This window comes from Saimiri boliviensis, chromosome 3 (assembly GCF_048565385.1).
Source record: "Saimiri boliviensis isolate mSaiBol1 chromosome 3, mSaiBol1.pri, whole genome shotgun sequence".
NCBI lineage: Eukaryota > Metazoa > Chordata > Mammalia > Primates > Cebidae > Saimiri > Saimiri boliviensis.
The window spans coordinates 151020379-151045224 of NC_133451.1; the positions used below are offsets into that span (position 1 = coordinate 151020379).

Sequence of the window (24846 nt, forward strand, 5' to 3'; positions counted from 1 at the left end):
TGCCTTTACTAATTATCTATAACATGGTGGCATGCTCCACAAATTAATGTGTTAGAGTAAGAATTATATTTTGAGGGACACGAATGTCCCAAAGTTTGGACCATGATGATGATAGAATCCCAAGGACTATCTGATTTTTTAAAAGGCTTACCTCCCCAAAATGGCATGCGTAGTAATAATAATTGCTAATGTGTACATTTGTTTTTTGAAAAATCGTAGTGCTGGTGCAAGTGTAATGAATTTTGCCTTATGATGTGACTTTTGTGGTGACTATGCAATCTGTCATTGTTCAAAAAGTTACACAGTGCAGAGAACATATCATTGATATATATAATGTTTGTAATCCTGCTCTTTAGATTGATCAATCATGTCTTGCGTTGATGAAAGCCAAGAAACGAATTGCCTTGCTTTGACCTTGGGGGTCTGAGATTAGTCAGTTTGTCTATTAGCCTTGTTCCAGTGTTCTTCTCACTTCATTTAATCCTTCTGTTTTGAAGAGCTGGAAATAGTAGACTTAGAGAAAGTCAGTAAAGCTTGATCTCATCAGTCATTTTTGAGAAACAGGCTCTGAATAATCAACTTTAATAGAAGGTTTAAATAATCAGAGTGTCATGTTTAATTAATACTTTGTCTACTTCCAATTTATATTAATTGATGCTGCAAAGTCATCACACCTTATACTTCAAAGAAATGAAACTTGGTTTGAGAAAAATGCCCGAAGACTTTTAAGGCAGTGTAATCAACCAGATTGGTCTACAAATGGCCCATAGTCATGTTATTTACATTCAGTTCAGATGTTGCAATCTGAAATTCTTAGTATATGTGTTTTAATTCCTTATTGATTGTGTAATTCTTTACTATACTGTTTTATAAGACCTATTGCTTGTAGGATACTTTTATAACTAACTGATAACCTGAGGAAAAAAGATAAGAAAACAAAATAGACAAGATATCTTGCCCAAATGTGTTGTAGCAAAGTTACATGACTAAAGACCAAAGGTTAAGTGAAATCTTTTATTTTTCATTTTAACAACTTAAGAATGCAGCTTTCTTTTTCTTTTTATATTTTGAGACAGAGTCTCACTCACTTTGCTGCCCAGGCTGGAGTACGGTGGTGTGATCTCGGCTCACTGCAACCTCTGCCTCCCGGGTTCAAGCGATTCTCTTGCCTCAGCCTCCTGAGTAGCTGGAGGCTACTATGCCCAGCTATGTGCCACTATGCCCAGCTAATTTTGAATTTTTAGTAGTAATGGGGTTTACCATGTTGACCAGGCTGGTCTTGAACTCCTGACCTTGAAGTGATCCACCTGCCTCAGACTCCCTAAGTGCTGGGATTAGGCATGAGCTACGATGCTCAGCCAAGAATGCATCTTTCCATGAGAGACAAATCTTCCTCTTTATATGCTTTATAGCTTTCTAACTTAATAGCTACTAGAAAATAACATATAATATCTTAACTTGATATATGTGCAGATTACAGAAATATTATATTTTGTAATCTTTTTATTACAAGGCAATGGTGTCTACATTCTTAGACAATGTTAAATATTATTTTAAAGAATATTTCCAAGGTTCCTATTACAAATACTTAAGTTATATGTTTTTAAGGTATGTAAACAGATTTTCATAGAAAGTTCCCTCACTATTAATAAATGTATATAGGAAAATCTGGATTATAAAACAGATGTAATTGATAAAAGTATTTGCCAAATGCATCTCTTAAAAATGAAGTCTCTGAATAGAGTTAAATTGTGAAATTGAATATATTTCCAAGTTTATAAAGATCTTCCCTTTGGCAAAATGAGGCATCTCTTTACTAATGACAATATGACATCATTAGAATTATCTTACAATGTGACACTGCTTTTCTTCAATTGTTGAAATAATTGCTACCCACTTTAGAATCCCTCTGTTTTTTGTTTTTATTTTGAAAATATACATAAAGTGTGGTGACTCTCTTTTTAAATATGTTTCATGGTAGAAATAGAATTGTGCTAGTTGAGCCACTGAGGCAGACAAAAGTTCAGTATTTGGCCAGATATCACAGAGAAGAGATGATTCTGTGTTTAAAGAACAAGGTCACAAAATTGCTCTCCCTTGCTTTTGTTCAGTCTAAAAATTTCTCACTAATAGAACATGTGGTTGATGTACCTTGGGATCAAAATTCTCGCATTTCTCAGCTTCACATATGCATAAAAAATACATTTGGCCCAAAGACAGTTTGTTCATATAAGGCTGAAGTGTCAGATAAGTGGTGCAGAAATTATAGGATTATATTATAATATTTTATCATGGGGTAATCAAAGAAGACAGATATTAATCCTTCAAGTGCTTTGTGGAAGCCATTTAGCTTTCTTTCTTTTTTTTTTTTTTTTTAATTGTAAGGATTCCAATTCTACTATGAGGCAAAATTTGAAGGGCAATGCTTTACTTTCTTTCATAATAATTGTTTCAAAGTTCTAATTCTAATCTTATCGAAGGTTATATTTTGAGGCTAGAACAATACACTCTTATTTTAGGAGGAAGAACAGTGGCTAGTCTAATTTTATCCTATGTTTCTGTCCCCTTTATCTAGCTGAGAGAGAGGGAGGGAGAGAGAGAGAGAGAGAGACAGAGACAGAGACAAAATACAAGTGATATGACAAGTAGAGTGATAGAAACACGAAAATTCAAAATTAAAGGATACCTTGAAGACCATCTAATCCTTTTTAACCAGATACAGAGATCTTCTGTATAATATCTTTACACAGCAATAATTCATGTATGATAAAATGAGAAACTAACAATTAATATAACTTCCTTGAACTGGGCTATCAGCGTTTTTTACTTGCTTATGTTGGTTAGCAACCTGCTAATTGCTATGACTATTTCAAACTGGCATAAAGGATGAGTCAAATATTTTGACTACAATAGGACCTAAATGAGAGTTAAATAACATACACCAGAGATTCCACAGTTAGAATCCTGTTATCTGAAAAGAAATACCTTTCATAATCAGAAGCATTAAGTCAGCAATTAGATTGTCTCCAGCTTTTGAGTCCACACTTAGATAGCACCCCTCATCCATATTCTTATTTATGTGCATAAGCTACCCTTGTTTTCTTCATGTCTGAAGTTGAAAGTTAGGTGATTGTGCCCAAAATGAGGTTCACAAGTAAAGTTTACATTCTGTGTCATACTTGCTAAAAAACTTCTTAGACAACTAAAATCTAGTCTAAGACCTGCTGCTGTTTGGGTATTCATGCAGATGTAATGTTGTTTAAGATTCTCACTGAAATATAATAACGTCACATGTAGTTTACTAAGGGTAGAGACAAGATGCATTCAGGTTATTATATTTACACACACCATGCACTGAAATCATTTTTGATACCTTTATTCTAGTCACATTCAAACATTGACTTAGGTTATTGATCTACTCAGGAAAATGAGCAACTTTTGAATTTGTACAGGCACAAGCTAAAACTGTATTACCAGTGTAAACATCTAAAATGAACCAAACGAAGTTGAGACTTTGCAGTGAAAAAAATATTTTCTTTACTTCTATGAACTGTAAAAACATCTACTTGCCGAGTCTTTGAAAATAACACTGATTAAGGAAATCAAAATTCTAATCCTTTTTCTTTTTAACTAGTTGTTTTACCTTGGACAGACCTCTAAATTGCTTCTGAATCTTTGTTTACTGGTTTTAAATGGAAGGTGATAATCCCTATATTATAGTTCTCATGGGATTGTGAGGATAAAATATGTGAAATTCAAAAATGTTAATGAGCTCCACCAGTAATATACAAACACCATCTGCAACCAAAACCTATATTCTTCAAAGATTAGAATGATTAGAATATTTCATAATCTTTGAAAAAAATTAGAGGATTAGCGTAATTGTTTTATGAGCGAGGAGTGCCTTTTTACATACGTGACCTATTAATCAGCTTGAAAAGTTGTTGTGCATCATCAGCAAAGTGCCCAATTATTAGTAGTTTAAAGGTTCAGAAGATGATGAGAATGACTGTTTATTTTATAGTCTGGTAACCTCCCTCAGGTGATAATATGCTCACACATTGTAATCAGAATGACTTCCTGGCAGATCTTTTTCTTCCTTCCTAACCAAATATTTGCATGCTCACACCCATATCATCATTGTCACTGTTGGCCGGTTGTGCTGATATAATGGATGGACTGTTTGTGTTTCTACTGAAGTCACCTATTTTTAGGTTTACTATCTTACCAAGAAACCCTTTTATGAAATCTGACAAACAAGGTCTTGATCTGAGTGGCTGGCATCATGTATTTTAATATTTTATTTTTACTTTTGCTAGAAAAGGAGTTACTGGGTTGATACAAAACGGAAGAATATACAAGTTCACGCTCAGATGAGTTTTATGAATTTTTGATTATGAATTTTAATTTAAAAATATAAGCCCATTACTAAAATTACAAACAGCATCTGTTTTCTGACAAGTAGATTGATTGCGGCATAAAAGTAGCGCCTCTGATTACTTTTAACAACATGATGTTTATTATCTTCATTCTACAGTGGACAAAGCTGAAGTTCAGAGTAGTGAAGTACTTTCTTGTGTCTATGTAGTTAGCCAATGAAAAGACCAGAACTGCAATCCATGTCTGCCTGGTTCTAGAGCTCATACTTTTTCTAACATGACAGCTGGTCTTTGGGAAATAAAACAATACTGATCCATGAGGGTACAAGGTGATTAAATGGCTAAGGATGTATTTTTCTATGGAAGAGAAAGTTAGAGGAAGAGGAGAAACTAGAAAAGTAGAACAAAGAAGTGGAGATGTCTCAGGCAGGGATTAGCATACATATAGCCATAGAAGAATTCTTGGTTTTCGGGAATAATATGTAGACTGTTTTGGCTAAAGGAAAGGATCGCGAAGAGAAGTCAAAATCAAGGTAGTAGTAGGATGTGGATGAAGGGATACAGCCACTCTTAGCCTCTGTTACAAGAATTTTGGATCTTATACAGTACCCAATGGTGGGATGGAGGATGGGGAGACTGTTGCAAGTTGTGGATGTATGGGAAACAGTGCTTGGAGACTATTTTTTTTTTATCACAATTGTAGTGGATTTTCTTCTTGTGACACATATGCAGTTTTTAAAAAGCTATAGTCCCTGAAGATATGTTTTAGTTTTATTTTGCATGTTTATTTAATGAATTTATTTATTTTGAGATGGAGTCTCGCTCTGTTGCCAGGCTGGAGTGCAGTCGCACGATCTCGGCTTACTGCAACCTCTGCCTCCTGGGTTCAAGCGATTCTCCTGCCTCAGCCTCCTGAGTAGCTGAGACTACAGGTGCACACCACCATGCCCAGCTAATTTTTGTATTTTTAGTAGAGACCAGGTTTCACCACATTGACCAGGATGGTCTCAATCTCTTGACCTCGTGATCTGCCTGCCTCGGCCTCCCAAAGTGCTGTGATTACAGGTGTGAGCCACCGCGCCCGGCGTCCACGTTTATTTTTAATAAAAGCAAGTAACTGTTAATTGCCTCATACACCTGCATCATTGCTAAAGTCAGAAAATGTAATAAATCATGTAGCAGAAATTATGGCAAACAGCACCACAATCTCCACACTGTCCAAGCCCAAAGATACGGATTAAACTGCTTAGAGAAGGATGCATCAACATAGTGTTTACATATATATAAAGATATAGATCTATCTTCTTTTAATGAAAAAGATACTATCATTTATTTTCCCTGCCAATGGAAGAACAATTGGAATTTTGTTAAATGAGAATATGGTTCATTTTACAATTAAATTTATATTTCAGAAGCATTGAAATGAGAATTAGGTTAGGCATTGGAATTCTCAAAATAGAGATAAAGATTATTGTTGTAGCCACAATTTGGGGGATATTCAGATTGAAAAAATGATAGACTGTTGCCTAAATTTGTTTCTAGCTCTTAAAGATTATGGTTACCTCTTTAGATTACTGAATATATAGGAACCAATGTGGGGAAGCACACCTTACACTACTGGCCTATTTTATTCGGGTGGGGAGGGAAAGAAGGTGACATGTACTTGTAAGGTAAAGGAAATCCTTAGATTTTCCTTTTTCTTATGAGTACAGTAAAGTCAAATAGAAATCTTAGGTCAGGCCAGGTGTGGTGGCTCACGCCTCTAATCCCAGCACTTTGGGAGGCCGAGGCGGGCGATCACCTGAGGAGGTTGGGAGTTTGAGAACAGCCTGACCAACACAGAGAAACCCCATTTCTACTAAAACTACAAAAATTAGTCAGGTGTGGTGGCACATGCCTGTAATCCCAGTTACTTGGGAGACTGAGGCAGGAGAATCGCTTAAACCCAGGAGGTGGAGGTTGCAGTGAGGTGAGATCATGCCATTGCACTCCAGCCTGGGCAACAAAAGTGAAACTCTGTCTCAAAAATAAAAAAAAAAATAATAAAAAAAGAAATCTTAGGTCAGAGTTTCTAAATATTTTGAATAAGATGTATTAAAATTTTGATTTTACTCATTTAGTATTCTAAGTGAAGGGCAGGTATAAGGAAGAGAGTGAAATAGCAATGTCAGTGCTGAATATGGGTCAGCCTGGGGACTGCCAGGCACAGGGAGAGTCACTCGAGTGTTGTGAAGGTAGCTCTGAACTTGTAGTCAGGCGGCTACCGTTTTAGCTCTTGTTTTGTAAATATTTGATTTTATGTCCTTAGTCGCATCTTTTGTGTTCTCTGAGCCTCCGGGTTATCAGCTGCAGAAAAGAAATGGTAGAGTAGCAAATTCTGAGTCTCCCTTCCACTCTAGCATGTTCTAAGATTCTTGTAGATGACACGTTGAGTACCTAGTTTGACAAGGAGAGTACCTCACTATGGGAGCATGGCCAAAGGGTAGAAATGCAAACAGGGTATCTGTCTTAGAGACACTTAAGAAAAAATGTCAAGAAGATGAATAAAGAGAAAGAGATTCTATGCCATTTTCCAGATCTCATGATGATTAGATTAGGCATGACAAAAGTTTCCTCAGTTGTCTCAGAAAATGTTAAGAAGTTTGAATAGGTAAATGGACGAAATAAGTCCAAATTGGCACCCTTTCAAAGTGAGAGTTTAGTGATTAGATCTGAAGATCTAGGATCATATCCAACCTATAGAATTGAATTCAGTGGGATCACCTCAAGTAGAATGTCTTGTGATACACAGAATGTACCAGGGGAAATATAGATTTTAAAAATGCTTGTTAAGGGTACCATTAATGTGGTGTGATGATGAATCCCTAATCCTATTTACTCCTTTTACTATATATGCCCACAGAAGCTATAAAATGCTCTGTAGTCTCTGTGGTGCAGAAGGTTTATAGTAGTCTTTTATTATGTGATTCATTATTTTTCTCAAGAGCATAGACATAGGAGATTGCTCACAAGTAGCCATAGCGGCAATTATTTGAGAGGAATCTTTTCTGATGGGTCTGCTGCATTTTAGTATTAGACATTCCCCATAATCCAGTTAGGATTGCATTTACATATTTGCAATATGCTGCCTACATAAAGAAAGAGAGGGTGCAATCCTTATAATGACTTTCAAAAGTGTGCATTTATTCATTCCTTTTCCCAACTAAGAGGGTATTCTAATGCTTATCTTAAGAGTTTTGTGAGAGTTAGATATAATTTATGGCTGTATGTGACAATGCTTTGCTCAAAGTAGGTGCTTATTTAATGGTAGACGGTTTGCTTTTTATCGGTATTAAACATCATGTCATTAGTTCATTTGTCACCCATAGGCATTGTCAGATCAGGATTTGTGAACATGTGTAAGCTGTTTCTTTTCTTCTGTACTGCTTGTGTTGACTTTGACACCCATTCTCACAAACGAAAAGACACCCTTACTTGAAACACCTGGCCATAGGAAATGACAATTATCTCAGTCTCAGAGTTGAATCATTTCTAATCTCCAAGGCAAGAGGTGGTTTTTCAAGAACATATAATACTTTTTTAATTGGTTTTCTCAGGAGACAGGCTCATAGTTTTTTAAATAACGTTGTTTTCCTGGCTATTTAGTGCTGTACCATATTATCTCTCTTCCCCTTCCTTATATGCTTTCTCTTAAAATTATAGAAGTGGAAGAGATACATCTTTCTGTGACAAAAGCTTAAACAATAACTCATACTGATAAATATGATTGATAATGCAATGATTAAGTGCAAAGACCACTGTTTTATATATCAAGCTGTACAATATTACGTGAAAAGTAGTTTATGATATCAAGTTTATGGCATAGTACTAATGTACTAATAGGCCATACTATGTAAAAACTAAAACTTATGATATATAGCCGTATAACACAAAATGAGATATTAAAGAATAGAATGCATGATTTCATGAGAAAAGTCATTTCTGGGTCCTGGGAGACTGCCCCTCACACAATGCTTTTCATGGAATTCCAAGTCTCACCTCCTCTAAAGCATCTCTTCTGTTGGCTTTTCACGATGCTATTTCTTCTTCCTCCCTGATATTCTACTGTTATGGTCATTCTCTAAGGGACAAATAGCAAAGGATTTATTACAGTACTGTCTCTAGATTTCAAAATGGTTTCAATGATCCTATTACCTGTGTAGACAAATCATCCTCTACTTGGTTATCTTCTTCTATTCCCACGTTGACTTGGCTTAGTGTATTAGACTCATTGTCATAATTAAAGCCACAGTGAACTGGACCTTGAGAAAATAAATTACCAAAGCCTGTGATGTTGGTGATAGAAGGTAAGGAACCATTAAAATTCACAACCCTTTTATTGTGAAGATAATGAAATAGAAGGCACAGAAGTGGATTAATTTGTCTGTATTTGTAAGTTAAAATCCTAATCCTTTTCTAGTACTCTTTGCAAATGCTTAGTGTTGTTGAATACAAATCTAAGAAGGATGGCGATGGCAACATTTTAGCCTTGAGATTAGCTGGGGAAAATGTAATCATTAGAACTGACCTCTATGTCATATGAGAATAGAACAAAACTGCTTTTAAAAGTGTGGAAGAGCATTAAAATTTGCCTGTGTTTGACTCTCTAAAGCTGTTATTCAAATAGATAATGAAAGAGGGTGCTAGGCTAGTTGAAGTAAGTAATCCATTTCAGGTCATTTACTGAAGGTCATTTGGTTACAAGATTAAAATAGAAACTTTATGATTAGGAAATGCTGAAATGTTATAATATTATAAAGAAATAGCTGCTTTTTATTGTCTTAAACATCTTAACAGATATACTGGCTCTTAAAATAGGTTAAATATCATTGGGGGGGGCAGTATTTAATTTTTCTGTTACTGATATTGTCCAAATCTCACTTTCTATATTCTGGCCTGAGTTAAGGAAAAGAGAAATTGATACAGAAAACAAGATTAACTTTTGTTTTCAGCCAGAAACTGACAAAAGAAATGAGTGAAATAGACAGCAAGTGGAGGTCACGATTTAAAAATACTATTCTGTAGCTGCTCTGGGTCTTGTGGAAAAAGGTTAAATGTGTTTTAAATGTATGTAAGTGTTTGGCTATTTAATCCTCATAGTGCAGTGTCCTCTTGCCAAGGAGAAGTGATCAAGTGCAAATCTTGGGAGAAAGCCATTAGAAATTGAACTCAGTGATGTCTTTCTCTGAGCTACGGAATTGTTCGTCTTTATGCCAAGTCATAAGGTGAACTCTGAACTGCAGCAAGGGAGAAAGCTTCAGTTTGAATATGCAGGTGCTTTTCAAACCATTGAGTTTATGATGCTAGGCAAAACCGGTATTTCCTGTTCTCTAAAAGATAATGCTCCTTCTGCTCTGTTGTTGCCATTTCTATAGCAATACCTGGGTGAAACTCTCTCCCTGCTTAACCCTGCCTCCTCCACTCCCTGCCTCTGATCTATAGGCACTTAGAAACACAGGCTTCCCTGATTATTGTGTTCCAGTATTTCTCATAATGGACACATATTATTTATTCTATTTTTAAATGTCAGGAAACACAAATCTCTACCTAGTAGTTGTGGTCGATGATCCATTTAATCAAATGAAGAAAGGAAAATTTCTATGCATTCTGTACCTTATTGGAAGTCAAAGTAAAAGTTGATGATTGTGATATTTTCAGTAATAATATATAGCATTTCCTCCTTAATAGTAATAGATAAACAAATTTAAAATGCCAAAAAATTGTGATGAAATTTTAAATCACCTGTAATATCTTAATCACATCAAATAAAAGTACTCACTGTTATTATTTTGATATTTTGTTTTCCCCCACTGTCTGTGTGGCATCTGTGTATCGAACTACATTGCTTGAGGTCAATGTACGTATGCATTTTTCTTCCTAAGTTTGGTGTTACACAATGTATTTACTTGTTCGTTTATTGTGTGGTTCCCAAGGCCAGGGCCTTGTCTGTATCACTACTGCCGTATCCCCAACAGCTGGAGGGTACCACTGAGTGTGCCCTGCCATTTAGATTTGCTACATCTTAAGCTTAACTCCAGCTTTTTGTATTTATGTACTATGGATCTGTCTCTGTCTTCATTTCATGTCATTTTACTATGTTTTCCTACATTACTAAGATCTTAGTAAGGAACATTTTTAATGGTCATATAATATTTCTTTGGGGAGATGTGCCAATATTCTTGTGCTCATTTTCTTGTTGGAAATTGAAAACATTCCTAATGTTTCTTAATGTATTAAATTGGTACAAAAATAATAATGCTGGATTATACACTTCTTATATAAATCTTTACATATCCAGTTATTCTCTTAGAATAGATTGCTAGAAGAGAATTGCTATGTCAAAGCTACAAACTTTAAAAAAGTTTGTCTATTAACTTTTTAATAGAACTTTAAAAAACTTTTAAAAAGTTTGTCTATTAACAAGTTGCTTTCCAAAGTGGGTATATTAATTTCCTCTCCCAATAGCAGTAGCTAAGAATACTTACAGTGGTGGGTGTCATTATTTTTAAAAATTCTGGTTAATTGAAAGACAAAAATTGCACCTCAAGGTTTGAAACTGCATTCGTTGGATCACCAGTAAGGCTCAATACTTCCAGCATTTTTAGTAGCTACATGTGGTTACCATTTTGGAGCATGAATATTGGTGGGTCATCAGAATTATTTGTATATTATGGGCATTGATTCTTTATCTATTGTATTATTTGTAAAAAGTTCATCTCAGTTTTTCATATTACTCGATTTTCTTTTTGAGTTCAGATTACAAAACTTGTAGTTTTGTTTGTAGAATTTGTAGTTAGAAATAATAACCAGTTTTAAATTTCTGTATTGCTTTTAGGATCCTAAAATGTTTACGTCCCTAGATCATTTTCATCTCACCCATATTTTCTGTTAGTTTGTTTTTCCTGGTTTCTTTTTCATAGCCCACTCTTTACCTTATCTGGAATGGATTTTTTTTTTTTTTAAGCCTGATATAATGTAGGCTCTTGACTTTCCCCGAAATTTCTCAATATCCCAGTATTAAGAAATAGTTATATTAGTCCTTAGTTTATGAGACTTACATTATAAATCTTGATACTTTTCATTATATTAATATATTTTATGTTATATACTAAGTTGTATTTCAAGGTAATATTTTCTGCTTGCCTTTCTATAGATGTATAAACCAATTACTATATAATTTTGTTATTAAAAGTTTATACTATTCTTTTTTAATCTGAATGGAAAGGTAGCCTCAATTATTAATATTTTTCTCTGAATAAGTCAACATTGAGTGTAACTTATATTTGCATAGAGGTAGTTTTTACTCTTAACTGTCAATGTGGATGAAGAGAATCTGTATAGTGCTTTTAAATTTAAAGTTCATGGTGTTTCAAATTATCTTGGTAGTGTTATCTCTCATATAAAATTTGTTCTATATAAATATATAGTCCATGTATATGGCTGAGTCTTTTAAAGTCCAAAAATTTCTTTTTCTGTGTACTATGGTTTATCGTTTATTGACTTATTTTTCTTCTTTTAGATTTAAAAAATGTTAAGTAATTAAAGTAACTTCCAAAGAAGTTTTTAACAACAGAACAAATGCCAAAATATTAAAGGATGTATCAATGGAAACATGCAAGAAGTTCTTTATGATCCTCATAATTATTGAAATTACCCTAGATTAAACATGAATAAATTTATTACATATGTATTCAAATAGTTGCATCTATAATCTTGAGAAAGAACCCTTCACTACATATATTATAAAAATGGTAATCAACACATTATCTATGCTAGAAATAAGTTATCTTTTCCTTCTTGACATCTTTCTTCTCTTTGAACCAAGTATCTGTAGAAAAATATTTGAATCAAATTTTAATAAAACAATTTTTTTCTTTCTTCTATACTCAGAATATGATTCAGTTCCAATGCAAGATTATGAAACCCTTATTAAATGCTTGCTACTTTTCTTACAAAATGGCAATATCAGTGTAAGCCTATTTCATTCCAAGTCTTTTTTCCCCCATGGTGGTTCAGCCTCAGTTGGCATATTCTAAATATGCATCCACAAAACACAATTGTGTTTCTCTTTCAACTTCAGTAGTCACTGAGGGAGCTCAGTATTTTGACAAGGAATGTGAGCTGGCCATTGTATATTTAGAAGTGAGTCTTCCTTGTGCCCCTTTCCCTTCCGAGTGTTGACATTGTTTCAGTCTGTGGCTATTTTTCATTGGCTGGTGTCTCTAGATTTGTGAGGCCTGATCCTTTCCATGGCACTCACACCCTGCTGGTTTGTCCTCGACTTCCGACTGCTGGCTGCCAGCTGATCACACCATGATGTTTCCATGTTTTATGGAGAAATGTTCATGTGTGGCTGCTGTGTTTGATATTAAATCTGAGATGAACTTCAGGAGGTTCCCTGCTTTTTATTAAAAATAATTTTGGCTAGGGGCAGTATTATCCTGTTCATAAATCAGGTATTCTCTGAGATTTAATAATTTAGATTTCACATGAGCATTTGGTGGAATAAACATTGCCTTTCTCTGTTAAGCTGCCTCTTAGCTTTCTTCCTTTTCACCCCCCTTCTTTTCACTGCTTCCATTTTTTTTTTAAGTTTCCTTTTGGGACATTTGTTCAGATTTATCTCATGGCTGTGAAAATAACTTAAAATGAAGAATCAAAATGATAGCTTAGTTTGGTTGAAGTAATTTAAACTTGGTAAGTTTTGTGTCTTCCCATCACTATTGGAAGTGTGCTTTTATTTTAATGGTTACATTTTTTAAATCCCAAGTTATAGTTTCCAAAGTTGTTATGAGCCAATTCTTTTTAGGAGATATCTTGGAAAGAAAAGGTTGCTAAAAAGAAATAATAAGAATAATAGTAGAACAACAACAAAGAAAGAGGCCAAAGAGGCCAGAAATCCTTTCTGCATGTGGTTACAAGCCACAAAAAAGGCAGAGTTATCCTTCCAGCAGTCCTGACAACCCTTCTCAAAATGTTTGCACTAGAGATTTAGAGGAAATACTTCAAGGGCCCTTAGTAATGCTCATTGACTGGTCTTAATATTTTTGTGGAATTGGTGAGTATGAATACATAAAGAAAGATACTTGAAGAGACTATAAGGAGTCAGAAGATGTTTTGTTTATCTTCATGTTCAAAACAATAGGTAATGGAGAGTTCCAAGGTGAGAGAGCTACTTAGAAGAGGGAGGTAAGGTTTCTCTGAGGAGGGAGACTTTGATCTGAGAAAAATGGGGCAACCATGTGAAGATCTAGGGAACATGCCATCAGCTACACATACCAGGGAGAGGGTCCTCCATAGCTTTTCCTGTTTGAATTTTAGATTCCATGAGAGGATGAATGCTTGTGTGTAGCTGATGTCTTTATCCCTTTGCTTATTATAATGTCTAGCATATAGAAGATATTTAACAAACATTGATTAAATGAATGAACTCGATATAAAGAATGTTAATAAATGCAATGGGAAATATCTTCCTGAAATTTAAATGGTTTTAAAAACATTTCTTGCAATAGGTTTTGGTAAAAGCTAACATTATAAAATATAGTGACTTATGAAGACATTACGTGAGATAATACAGTCAGTGTATGTGACCTTCCAGATGTCTGATCTGATCCCACAGACAGCCTTTTTAGAATGCAGAAGAGAGAACAGATCACTTATCCTTTAAATGATCTTCTGTAATGATCATTATTTTTCAGCCAGGCTGACACTTTGATGTTATAATGATGGAAGGTACTTTGATGTGCTGTACTGCTGCTTGAGGACAGAATCACATCTTCAGAAGACAGGAGAAGATATTGTAAAGTTGGCATCCTATTCTCTCCTGTGAATGACAGAGCAAAGCAACTGCAGAAACTTCCTTAGGATGCTCTGTTACATGAGCAAGTGGGTTTAACTGAGTTTTCAAAGAATTCTGTTAAACAGCCTTTAGGGGTTAGCTTTATGTGCTAAAATTATTAAATAATGAACTTTCAAAAAAAAGGAACTTTAGATTTTATTAATTCAACACCCTTTTCAACTAACGGGGACGTGTAAGCGCAGAGAGATTTGGTGATCTGCGTTTCTGCTAGCGATGGGGACACGGCAAGACCCAACCTTCAGGTTGGAACCCAGACACTTTCCCGTAATTCTATGAAATCAAGTGAAAACAAATATCAGAGACAGACTTCCAGAGAAAAGATATTGCCAAAAGATAGTTTACGTCTGGAATGGTGTATATAGACATTTTTCTTGGTTGTAGGAATGTAGAGCATAAAGCTGAGAGAAATGATGGAAGAAAAGGGAAATTAAGAGATGGACAATTGTATGAACTGCTTTTGTTTCCCTTGGGCAGAGAGTCCCTGAACCATTAGATAGTGGTACTTGACTTGAGAAAAATGTCCCTAGAGAGAGGGACATGAATCTTTGTAGTCTAAGAAAAGGCATTAGTAAATATAAAATGAATGCACAAAAGCTTATTTTTCAAAAGTTTTAACTTTTGAGCTAAAAGATAAAAGAACACAACATTTCCATTTCTGCAGGGAATATGAATCTTTATAAATGGACGGCCTGAGGAGAGGAGAGAGAGGGCTACAGGAGGTTTTGCCATTCTGAGAGCCTTTGTGACCTTTTCAGGAGGCTGTCAACTGTTCCAACCAGGAGTCTTCATCACCAGTTTCTTGACAATGACATATTATCTCTCTGAACTGGCAGGGTGCTTAGCCCATCAACTGTTTTTTTCTCTTTCCCACCTTTCCCTCTGCTCCATTAAGCTGCTATGTCATGTCCTCTGTGGCCTTGGCATGTGGATTTACCACTTTGACTAAAGCCAGGCCATTGCTATTGGCTTCCCTGTCAACTTTATACTTTTCCTACTAACATTAGCTTCATTTGCCAAAACTATTTTTTCCCTTACTTACTCTAAAAGTATGAATAGAGATTTGCAGTGAAAAATTGTTTTCTGTTTTAGAGTCAAATGTGTACATACATACCTATATAACCATTCATATATAGGCATTTTATAAAACCAATTCATATATATTTTATTTTATGAATTTTATTTTTTGGAGACAAAGTCTCACTCTTGTTGCCCAGGCTGGAGTGCAGTGGCGCGGTCTTGGCTCACTGCAAGCTCGGCCTCCCAGGTTCAAGTGATTCTCTTGCTTCATTCAGCCTCCCAAGTAGCTGGGATTACAGGTGCCATTACCACGCCTGGCTAATTTTTGTATTTTTGGTAGAGATGGAGTTTCACCATGTTGGCCAGGCTGGTTTGAAACTCCTGACCTCAGGTGATCTGCCCGCTTCAGCCTCCCAAAGTGTTGGGATTACAGGCATGAGCCACCACACCCAGCTCAATTCATATTATTTTAAACTATACGTTAAGAAGCCAGCATTGGAGTACAAAGTGATGTCAAGACATGACTTGGAGCATCTAAAACAGTGATTTTAAACCTACTTCAACTACTGGAGCACATCTTTCTTTGATAGAATGTCAACACATAAAACTAGTAAAAGAGGATTGGTGTGGTTGAAATGAGTGAAAACAGGGTAGTCTATAATCCCTCGCTCATCTTCTGTTCGATTTCCCAGAGCACCCTGTTTGAAAGCCAGTTGTTTAGTTGACCACCAGATATCAAAATGATCAATATTAGTTGGACCTGCCATTGTTGGTCAGAAATATTGGAGGCAATTCTGGGTGGTGGAAGCAGTAGTACATTTGCCACGATTGCATGTCTCCATGTTTATTGTGCAGCAGAATTGTGATGGGACCTGGTTTACGTGTGTATAGTGTGAGTGCTGCCAGTTCCAAGACATGTATTTACTGTCTAAGGGAATTTTGACTCTCATTCCCATTTACCGTGCTAAAGTGTATGTATTTATTTTCTGTCGCCTTGTTCTTAAGATATATTTTATAAGTATATCTTAAGATATACTTGTTCTTAAGATATACTTTGGAAGTATATCTTAAGATATAGCTTGTTCTTAAAATATACTTCATAAGAGTGTATTTACTTAATGTTGCTTGTCTTATTATGTGTCCTTAGGCAAAACAAGGGACATTTGGACTTTGTTCTTTGTTGGATGAGTGGCAATTTTCAGAAGTGCAAGATATTTTAAAATTTCAAAATAGCAAATAGTGGGGTCTATCTTCTCTCTGTTTTGGAGACGTGTGAATAATAATTAATACTTATTTCTCCTAGCTTTTAAAGATGAAAATCAGTTTTTATTTGATATTGTAACTTAGAACACCATTTTAATAATTCTGTATCATATACTTGTCTCTTATAAAACAAATAACATACTATAAAATAAAATTTAATGAGGACCCATTCTAAGTCTTGTATAGACTAATTAACTAAAAGCTACAAAAAAGTCTTGATGTAATGAGGTCCTTCATTCTTTCATTAGTTAGAATAATGCTAGCTGTTACAACAGACAAGACACAAAATTTCAATGGCTTTAAACAATCAAAAGTTTATTTTTAAAAATTATGTAATAGTCCATTGTTGGTGTCCCTGGCTACCAGTAGGCTGTCTTTCACACGTTTATTCTGTGACCCATATTCTTTTCATCATGTGGCTTTGTCATGCTCTAGGTCTTTTGCAACTGGCTCACTCAGGAAAAGGATGTCACAAGGTGACCCACTTAACCACCTTGGTCTCAATGAACCCATCTACTCACATTCTGTTTGCAAGAATGAGTCACTTTCCCCTCCTAGACACAAGAGAGGCTGGGAAATGTGGTGTCTGTTTTGGTAGCTGCGTCTCATAAAAAACGTATACTTTGGAAAGAGAAAACAAACTTTTGGTGAGTAGTTAGTTGTCTGAGCTGTAAATATGAATCTCAGAAACACGATTATAAAAAGGGCTCACTGAAATTTCGCATTATCTTAGTGTTCTGTAGTGCAAATCCTGAGGAAAATAATTAGTTTTATTAACAATTTAAAAACAAACTAAGAGATGTAATAATTGAACATCAGCGTAGAATTTATTACTATTAAAATATTTTATCTTCTTAGTTATTTAGTTGCTAGTGTTATATTTAAAGCCAATTTTGTTTTTGTACACTAGAACTTGCCGACAAATATGTTTGTGTTTATCCATGATAAATACGGATAACTGTAATATATCTGGAAGACACACTAAATCTTTAGATAATGAGAAAAAATGAGATGCAGACTATGCAGATTTTTTGTGTGTATGAAATGCACGCAAATGAAAATTTACTCTCAAGCCACATTTGCTGAATAATTTTATTCAGTCATGAATTTATTCTCATAGTAGAATAAAAAATAAAGTAATGAATGGTTAAAACTGCATATATTTATGTTTCTGATTGCTTATTATTTTGTATTTCTGAGTTGTGAGTTTCCATTTCGTTCATTTTTCTACGTGGTGGTGGCCAAGAGTGACCCTTTTGGCCATTTTTCTATGTTGCTTTGCTGCGCTTTTCTCCTTCCTTTATGCATCTCTGCACATTTCCTACGAGCTTCCTTTAGCCCTGCAGGCTTTTCATCTTTGTTCGTTTCTTACATCTCCCTACAGGTCTCTCTGTCTTTTCTTCTTTTATGGAGTTCTTCATCTGTGGACAATGGAGAATGGTGAGATTTAGATAAGACATCAGAGGTATTGAAATGTAAAATGTCTCAGTGAAAACACCCATAGCCTTGCTGTGGTTGGGTAAGAAGCAGAGGGCAGGTGTTTGATGCTGGAAATCAGTGGGATCACTGTGTACAGTTATGTAACAACGTGCTCAGCTCATCACTTTGTTCAGCCTTGGCCCAGAATCGTCATTAAGGATGAACATGAACCACAGACCTTTAAAAAATGTTCATAAATAGGCTTATTGAATGTTTTCTTTCTCTTGCTATATTTTTTTCACTGACCACCTATGCCTTTCCTGCAACTATGTGCCACGTCTCTTCAAATACACTTTTTTTTATCATGTTTTTAATAGCCCAATTCCCACTCAGTAGAAAACTAAAGTTACAGCCATAACACAACATGACAATGATGCAAAATCACTGCAGACACACAAAGAAATGTACATTCTTCTGACTAGTCCAATTTTTTTCATGTCTGGAAAACTATTTGTTTTCTCGAACACTTACTTGTAATTCAATCCCTGCTAGAAATGTCAGAAATCAGAGAGGCAGATAGGACAGTTCCATGTCTAGGGGGTCTCTGGAGAGTTTAGTGTGAGCAAGATTCAAGGAAAGTATGTCAAAATGTATGGGAAAAAACTCATGTGAATGAAAAATACAGATAGCTTTTCTTTGAAATGTACTCATTGACTTTTTTTTTTTCGTCTGCAACACATGACTGAAGTTTGAAGGATAGAATAAAATTAACAGCTGCGGTAATAAATAGAGTACTTCTGTAAAAAAGTAAATTGGTGGGTCAAAAAGAGAGAAGTGAGAGATGTTTGAGTCATTTCTGGATGAATCCTACAGAATAGCTTTCAAGGTCTTTGCAGGGTCACAGTAAGGAAAATGTGAAACAAGTATGATTCGAAAATAAATACTTTGAATCAAATGGTATTAACATAATTATAAATACGTTGAGATAAATTAGTTCCATTTCAATTGCATATAAAGAAATAGTTCCCATTTTCCCTTTATTTTTTGTACCTTACATATTATTTGTCATTTTTTGTTCTTTTTCATTTTTTTTTGTTTCTGAATGCCAAGTACGTTTGTTAAAATATTAAGAATTTTTAAATAGAAATGTGAGGCATCAAGCATTTCTCTCCAGAACACACAAGAGTAGGTTTTAACAGAACTGCCTATCATCATGCCCAGTTCTACAGCGCAAAGACAATGCCAGGTGCCCCAGGATCCATGAGTTCTGTGGCCTCCATTGATTGTATGTATCCAACACAGGGGATTGTATATGATCTATTTGGACTTGCACAAATCTCAGAAGATTTTATTTGTGTTGTAAAATCATCTTGAAATATCCTAAATTCCGGTGATTAGAGAATTATTCATGTAATTTAGATAACTCATGTGGTCTGAATGTCAGAAATCCTTCTAGCCTTCAGGTTTCCTTGACTTTTCTGGAGAATCAAGTTAGGTTTACTCATTTTCGTTTTTACTTTTAGCGAACATGATGCACTGGAAACGGTAGTCATTTCTGATGCTCCATGATAGAGTCACAAAGCACGCTTTTAAAAATGTACCTTATTCTGCATTATTTACAAGTTTATTTTTGGCATGAATGTTTTTTTCTGCTATTTCTACTATTAGGCGTGTAGAAAAAGATACTTGGCTTAAAATGTGTCACACCTTGACAATTAGTCTTCTAATATTTGCCTCATTTATATAAAATATAGTACATGTTTGTCAGCATGCAAAGTTCCTGGGGACCTTGTCCCTAGAGTTAAAGCAGGCACAAAGCAGCCATGACCTCATGACAAGATACACCATGTGTGTAGAACTTAGAGCCAGAAGACGTGGATTCAGGTTCCAACCCTCCCACTTGCTGCTGTTGTGACCTTGGTTATGTCACTTAACCTCTCTGAGTTTTGGTTCTCTTGTTTAAAATCGTGGCTATTACTTCCTACTTCCATGGGTTGTTGCAAAGTTTGTTTGCTCATGCTCTTTCTCATTCCACAAATGATTTAAAGTGACATGCATGTATTTAAAAATAAAATAAGATGTATTTGCCCATTCAGTGCTTTGTAGATTATACAAACGTTAAGTATAGGGCCATTTTCATTTCTGGGGAGGCCTATCATTCAGAGCAAAAGTACTTCTAAGTACATGTTTTGGAGACTTCCATTTAGTAATTTCAAATAAAGCAAATATGTGTGACATAGACTAGTTATAAGTGCCAATTTAAAATAAGCCTATAAGAAAGAAGACTATCCAAGACCTTTTTGACTGAAGACCATTTGCAACTAATAAAAATATTAGACTCTCACATACTTAAACGCCTGTTAATTGAAAAGAGCATATATGACAAAAAGCTCTTAGGATTAAGTCACTCTTATAAGTGGTTTTTATTAGTCATAACAAACATGTACTAACATTTAAGAAAGAATAGAAGGTAATTTTATTAAGAGTAGGCCCTTTTTACTCAGCTTAAAAACAATACTTTTGTTGCATTTGAGATTGGTAGATACCTCAGAAGAACACAGAAGCTTTGAAATATCCATGGCCGACTTGTTCCTTTCTCTAATTCCTTTCATTATCAAGTGCCATTTGCCTTAATCTTGGGTTACTAGCAATGCTATCTGCTCTCTGCATCTAAAGCCTCTGGAAAGATTGCTCTGGCATGGCCTAATAGCTTTTATCAGCTCACCCAGTTGCTCTTACACTTTGATACTTGAAACCCAGAGTTAACTGTCTGGGGGGCAAGCCCTTCTGAAGGAGTAAAGTGCTCTTCTCTATCAAAAATGGCAGTTTATGTCAAGATAGCCAAGAGAGCCTCCCCAGCCCCTTCCCTCTGTCAAAGTGAAATGGAACCTAAGAATGGAAGCTAGTGGCTATTTCTCCATACCCCATCCAACTTGCCATTGCCTAATTCCATCTAATTATCAGCTGAGCATGGTGGCTTACGCCTGTAATCCCAGCACTTTGGGAGGCTGAGGTGGGAGGATAACTTGAGGTCAGGAATTCAAGACCAGCCTGGCCAACATGATAAAACCCTGTCCCTGCTAAAAATAAAAAAAAATTCTTAGCTGAATGTGGTGATGGGTGCCTGTCATTCCAGCTACCAGGAGGCTGAAGCAGGAGAGTTGCTTGAACTTGGGAGGCTATGGTAGCAATGAGCTGAGATTGTGTCACTTCACTTCAGCCTGGGTGACAGAGTGAGACTCCATCTCAAAAAAAAAAAAAAAAAGTCTTTAAAGAATAATTATAGAGAAATTACTGGACATGCTGTGCATTGCAGCAAGATTAGACGCTTTCCATTTGGTTTATATTTTAAGCTGTTATTTTTCCCACTAATATCTGTATAGTATATTTGGCTGATAGTAAAATTGTTAGTCTGTTTCTTCTTATCTGATGCATGCTTACCTTCCCTCCTTTTGTATAAAAAATGATTTTTAGGGAAATTTATTGTGAGCTTCCGTTTTATTTTAAACAATATGTAACTCTAAAATTCTGTTTTCTAAACAGTGAAATTATTTGAAAACATTCACTTAACATTACAGTTCATGTTACATGGAAAAGCGATAAAAATCATGAAATAAGTTTGTCCCCTTCTTTATAATAGAGGAAACTGTAGCGTCAAGGAATACATGAGAAATACTAGCTTGATAAGAGCTCTAATAAACGTTTTATTAAATAACTATGATTGTCCTTAAAAGTGCTGGAGTTGAGGGACTCACATGCTTGAAAGTGAATACACTTTGGTGGTCAAAATGCCCAAATTTCAATGTAGGGTGTATATGCACCTGAATTCTGGGGCTTCCACTTACCAGTTGTGCATCTTTAAATGGTTATTTAATCTCTTGAAGACTTTATTTTCTCATACAGAAGTGGTTCCTAACACAGGATTTTCTAAGGACAAAATGAGACACATCTGTAAAGTGCCTGTCAGGCACACTGCAGCCCAATGGTAGCAGCTGCTCCTGTTGTTTTTGTTATTAACAAACAGAATGAAGGGAAACCAACCTAGAAGGTTAGATTTTCCAGGATCCCTTCTGCTTAGATCAATTTAGGAAACAGCCCTCTGAGAGACTGTAGTATCTAGGCAGGGAATAGGCAGAGGCTGACTTGGAGGAGCTGGACTGGGAAGATAAATTCTGTGCTGGGAGAGCCACAGTCCCAAATGTCAGACTTCTTTCTTTCTGCTGTTTTGCAGCGTCGTGTGATGTGACAGTACTATCACTGCAATTAATCATGTCACTTCATTATTTAGTAATGGAACTTTTATATACCTTAATCATATGCTTGCAAAAAAACAGAGCTTTTTCTCTTCTTCTTTTCTTCTCTTCCCCTCCCTCCATAGAAAATATTTACTCCCGTATGAGGATGTTATAAGAGCTGAAAGGATTCAAGGTCAAAATAATACAGTGAGTGGTTGAAAAGCTGTGTATACACCTTCATGTTCTCCTTCTTACCCTTTTGCATTTACAATAGCCCTTCTTACAAAGAAACAGAACTCATCTTTAATTTGCTTTATGCCATTCATCCTTTAATATTTGATTGGCTGAGTGATTTCCTTTACTTAAATTTAGGATTTATCAATCATAACTAGCAATCCATGTTATGGTGTTAACAGAAAATTCCACAGGACCCTCTTCACGCTGGGGAAGGGGACCATCTGCTACTTTTATATTAGGATGTCAGGATTTAGAGGTCAACGTGTTTCCCCATCAAGGCTGAAGGCTTTGGGAATCCGGGGAAGTGTCAGGCTCCAAGCAGTATAATGAATGACAGTTGCTGACTGGCGAGGTTCGCATGTTTTCAACAGGGGATATCGCTGTTCCGAATAATGTGCTGGGACTTAGTGTGCTAACACACCCAGCTGGGGTAGTGAGGCAGCCTGTGCCTTCTCCCGCCACCCTCCTGCTCCTGATTCTGAGCTGCATTTTCATCTTGGAAGAAATTCTACTGAGGTCTTCATTAGTGGCATCCAGCAGGGTGAAGGCTCCATGAGGGCTGATAAGCACTATGGCTGAAAAACGATCAGCCTTTGTGCGGGCAGTTGAAGGTTTAAGTTGCCTGAACTGGAAAGAGTCTGAAGAGGCGATTATGTTAAGCAAGTAATGTGTATTGGTAACATGGAATCAAATTATTAGGGTCAGTAACTTCCCGGCTTTCCCAGTGCATTAAATGAAGACATAATACTGCGTTTGTGTCGGGGACTTTTTGATGCCACATTGTGTCAGCACTGTCCGGTCGTCGGTACTTCACAGCACGTCACCTCTAATTTCATGGGATTATCTGCGCTGTTGCATTATTAGATACTCACAATCTTGAGCTTCCTTTGAACTTACAGCAGGGCAGTGCAAAGTCATCATTATGAACACTTCTGTGCTTTCTTTTGTTATATACAAAAATATTGCCACATTCAGAAAGGTAGATGTATCCCACTATCATGCTTCCGAAAGCGTGCATTTATTTGGTAGTAAGGGAAGCTACTGATGGGAAAAACATTGAATGTGAAAAATGTTTTTAAGGACTAGTGTTAGAAAGGTGTCGAGGCAGTGAATTAGTATTAGAAATGTTTATAGGACAGTGGTTCTTAAAGTGTGGTCTGATCAGCAGCCTCAGAATCACCTAGGACTGTATGAGGAATGCAGATCCTACTGAATTAGAAACTGTGGAGTGGAGCTCAGCAGTCTGTGTTTTAACAAGCCCTACCGGTGATTCGGATGCATCTCAAGTTTGAGAAACACTGCTGTAGCATTTATGGAGTACCTGAATGAGATTAAATCCATATGTTCTGGGGTATAGCAATAGACAGATGAAGTATCTGCCCCCATGGACCTTATTAAGTTGCAAAAGGAATATGTGGTTCTTTGCCCTGATGAAATGTGTATACATACCCAGCAGAGCCTATAATTATTGGAGATACTATTATATTCTTCATTTGAATTAGGCTATTTTCTTCAGTATCAGAGAATGACTAACATAAGACAACGAATAAGTGATTCCTTTGTGCATTTCAGAACCATTCCCCTTGCAATATGTATATCCATGGTCATTGTCACCATTGGCTATGTGCTGACAAATGTGGCCTACTTTACGACCATTAATGCTGAGGAGTTGTTGCTTTCAAATGCAGTGGCAGTGGTAAGTCCAAACTGGGAAAATGCCAAGTGGAATTTAGGTTAATGAGTTGATGCAATTTTATAGTAGTTCCCTGTAGCAGAAAGTGTTTTGAAATTCAGTAATCTTTCTTGACCTGAATAATAATTAATATTTAAAAAATTTACAGCATACCTTAGCATATTCTATTTAACCGATACATCTAAATTCCTATATGATTTCCCATTATTTCCAATTTCTCATTAAACAATTTTACACGTACATGCTTGAAAATCTGCCGAGGCTTGTTGAATAGAAGGCATTATTCTCCCGGTGGACCGTTATTGAATCTAAATAAATACATTTTTGTATGCAAATTATAATTTATTCTGTACACTTTCCTGTTTGTGAACTTTTCAAATGCAAACTCAAAATCCTTGCCCCAAGTGTCACTTAAGAATTTTGATGTGGACCATATAAATTTAGTTTTCTTAGTATATCGTTTTGAATACTAGTCCTGGGATATTAATAAATTTAGGAAATACTGGGTTACTCAAAGTTCAACAGATGTTGTTGTTATAATACTTCTCAGAATATTAAAGATACCAACATGGGTTCTAACTCCTTAAGATGTGGAGTATTTTATAATTTTATAGTATTTTCTAAAATTTATTTGATACCGGGACCATCTTTATCCCCAAAGATCATAAGACTGTTACTCTGTGACACATACTTTTATTTTGCATA

The 24846-nt window shown here is 35.7% G+C and overlaps 1 protein-coding gene across 1 annotated transcript in view; it reads left to right on the forward strand.

Moving 5' to 3' along the window:
• SLC7A11 (solute carrier family 7 member 11) overlaps positions 1 to 24846 on the forward strand; it is a 72289-nt gene that overhangs the window by 32920 nt on the left and 14523 nt on the right. The window contains exon 7 of the mRNA XM_003943054.4: positions 24021 to 24144. Within this exon, the coding sequence (XP_003943103.1) occupies positions 24021 to 24144 (124 nt within the window). The remainder of the gene's footprint in view (positions 1 to 24020; positions 24145 to 24846) is intronic.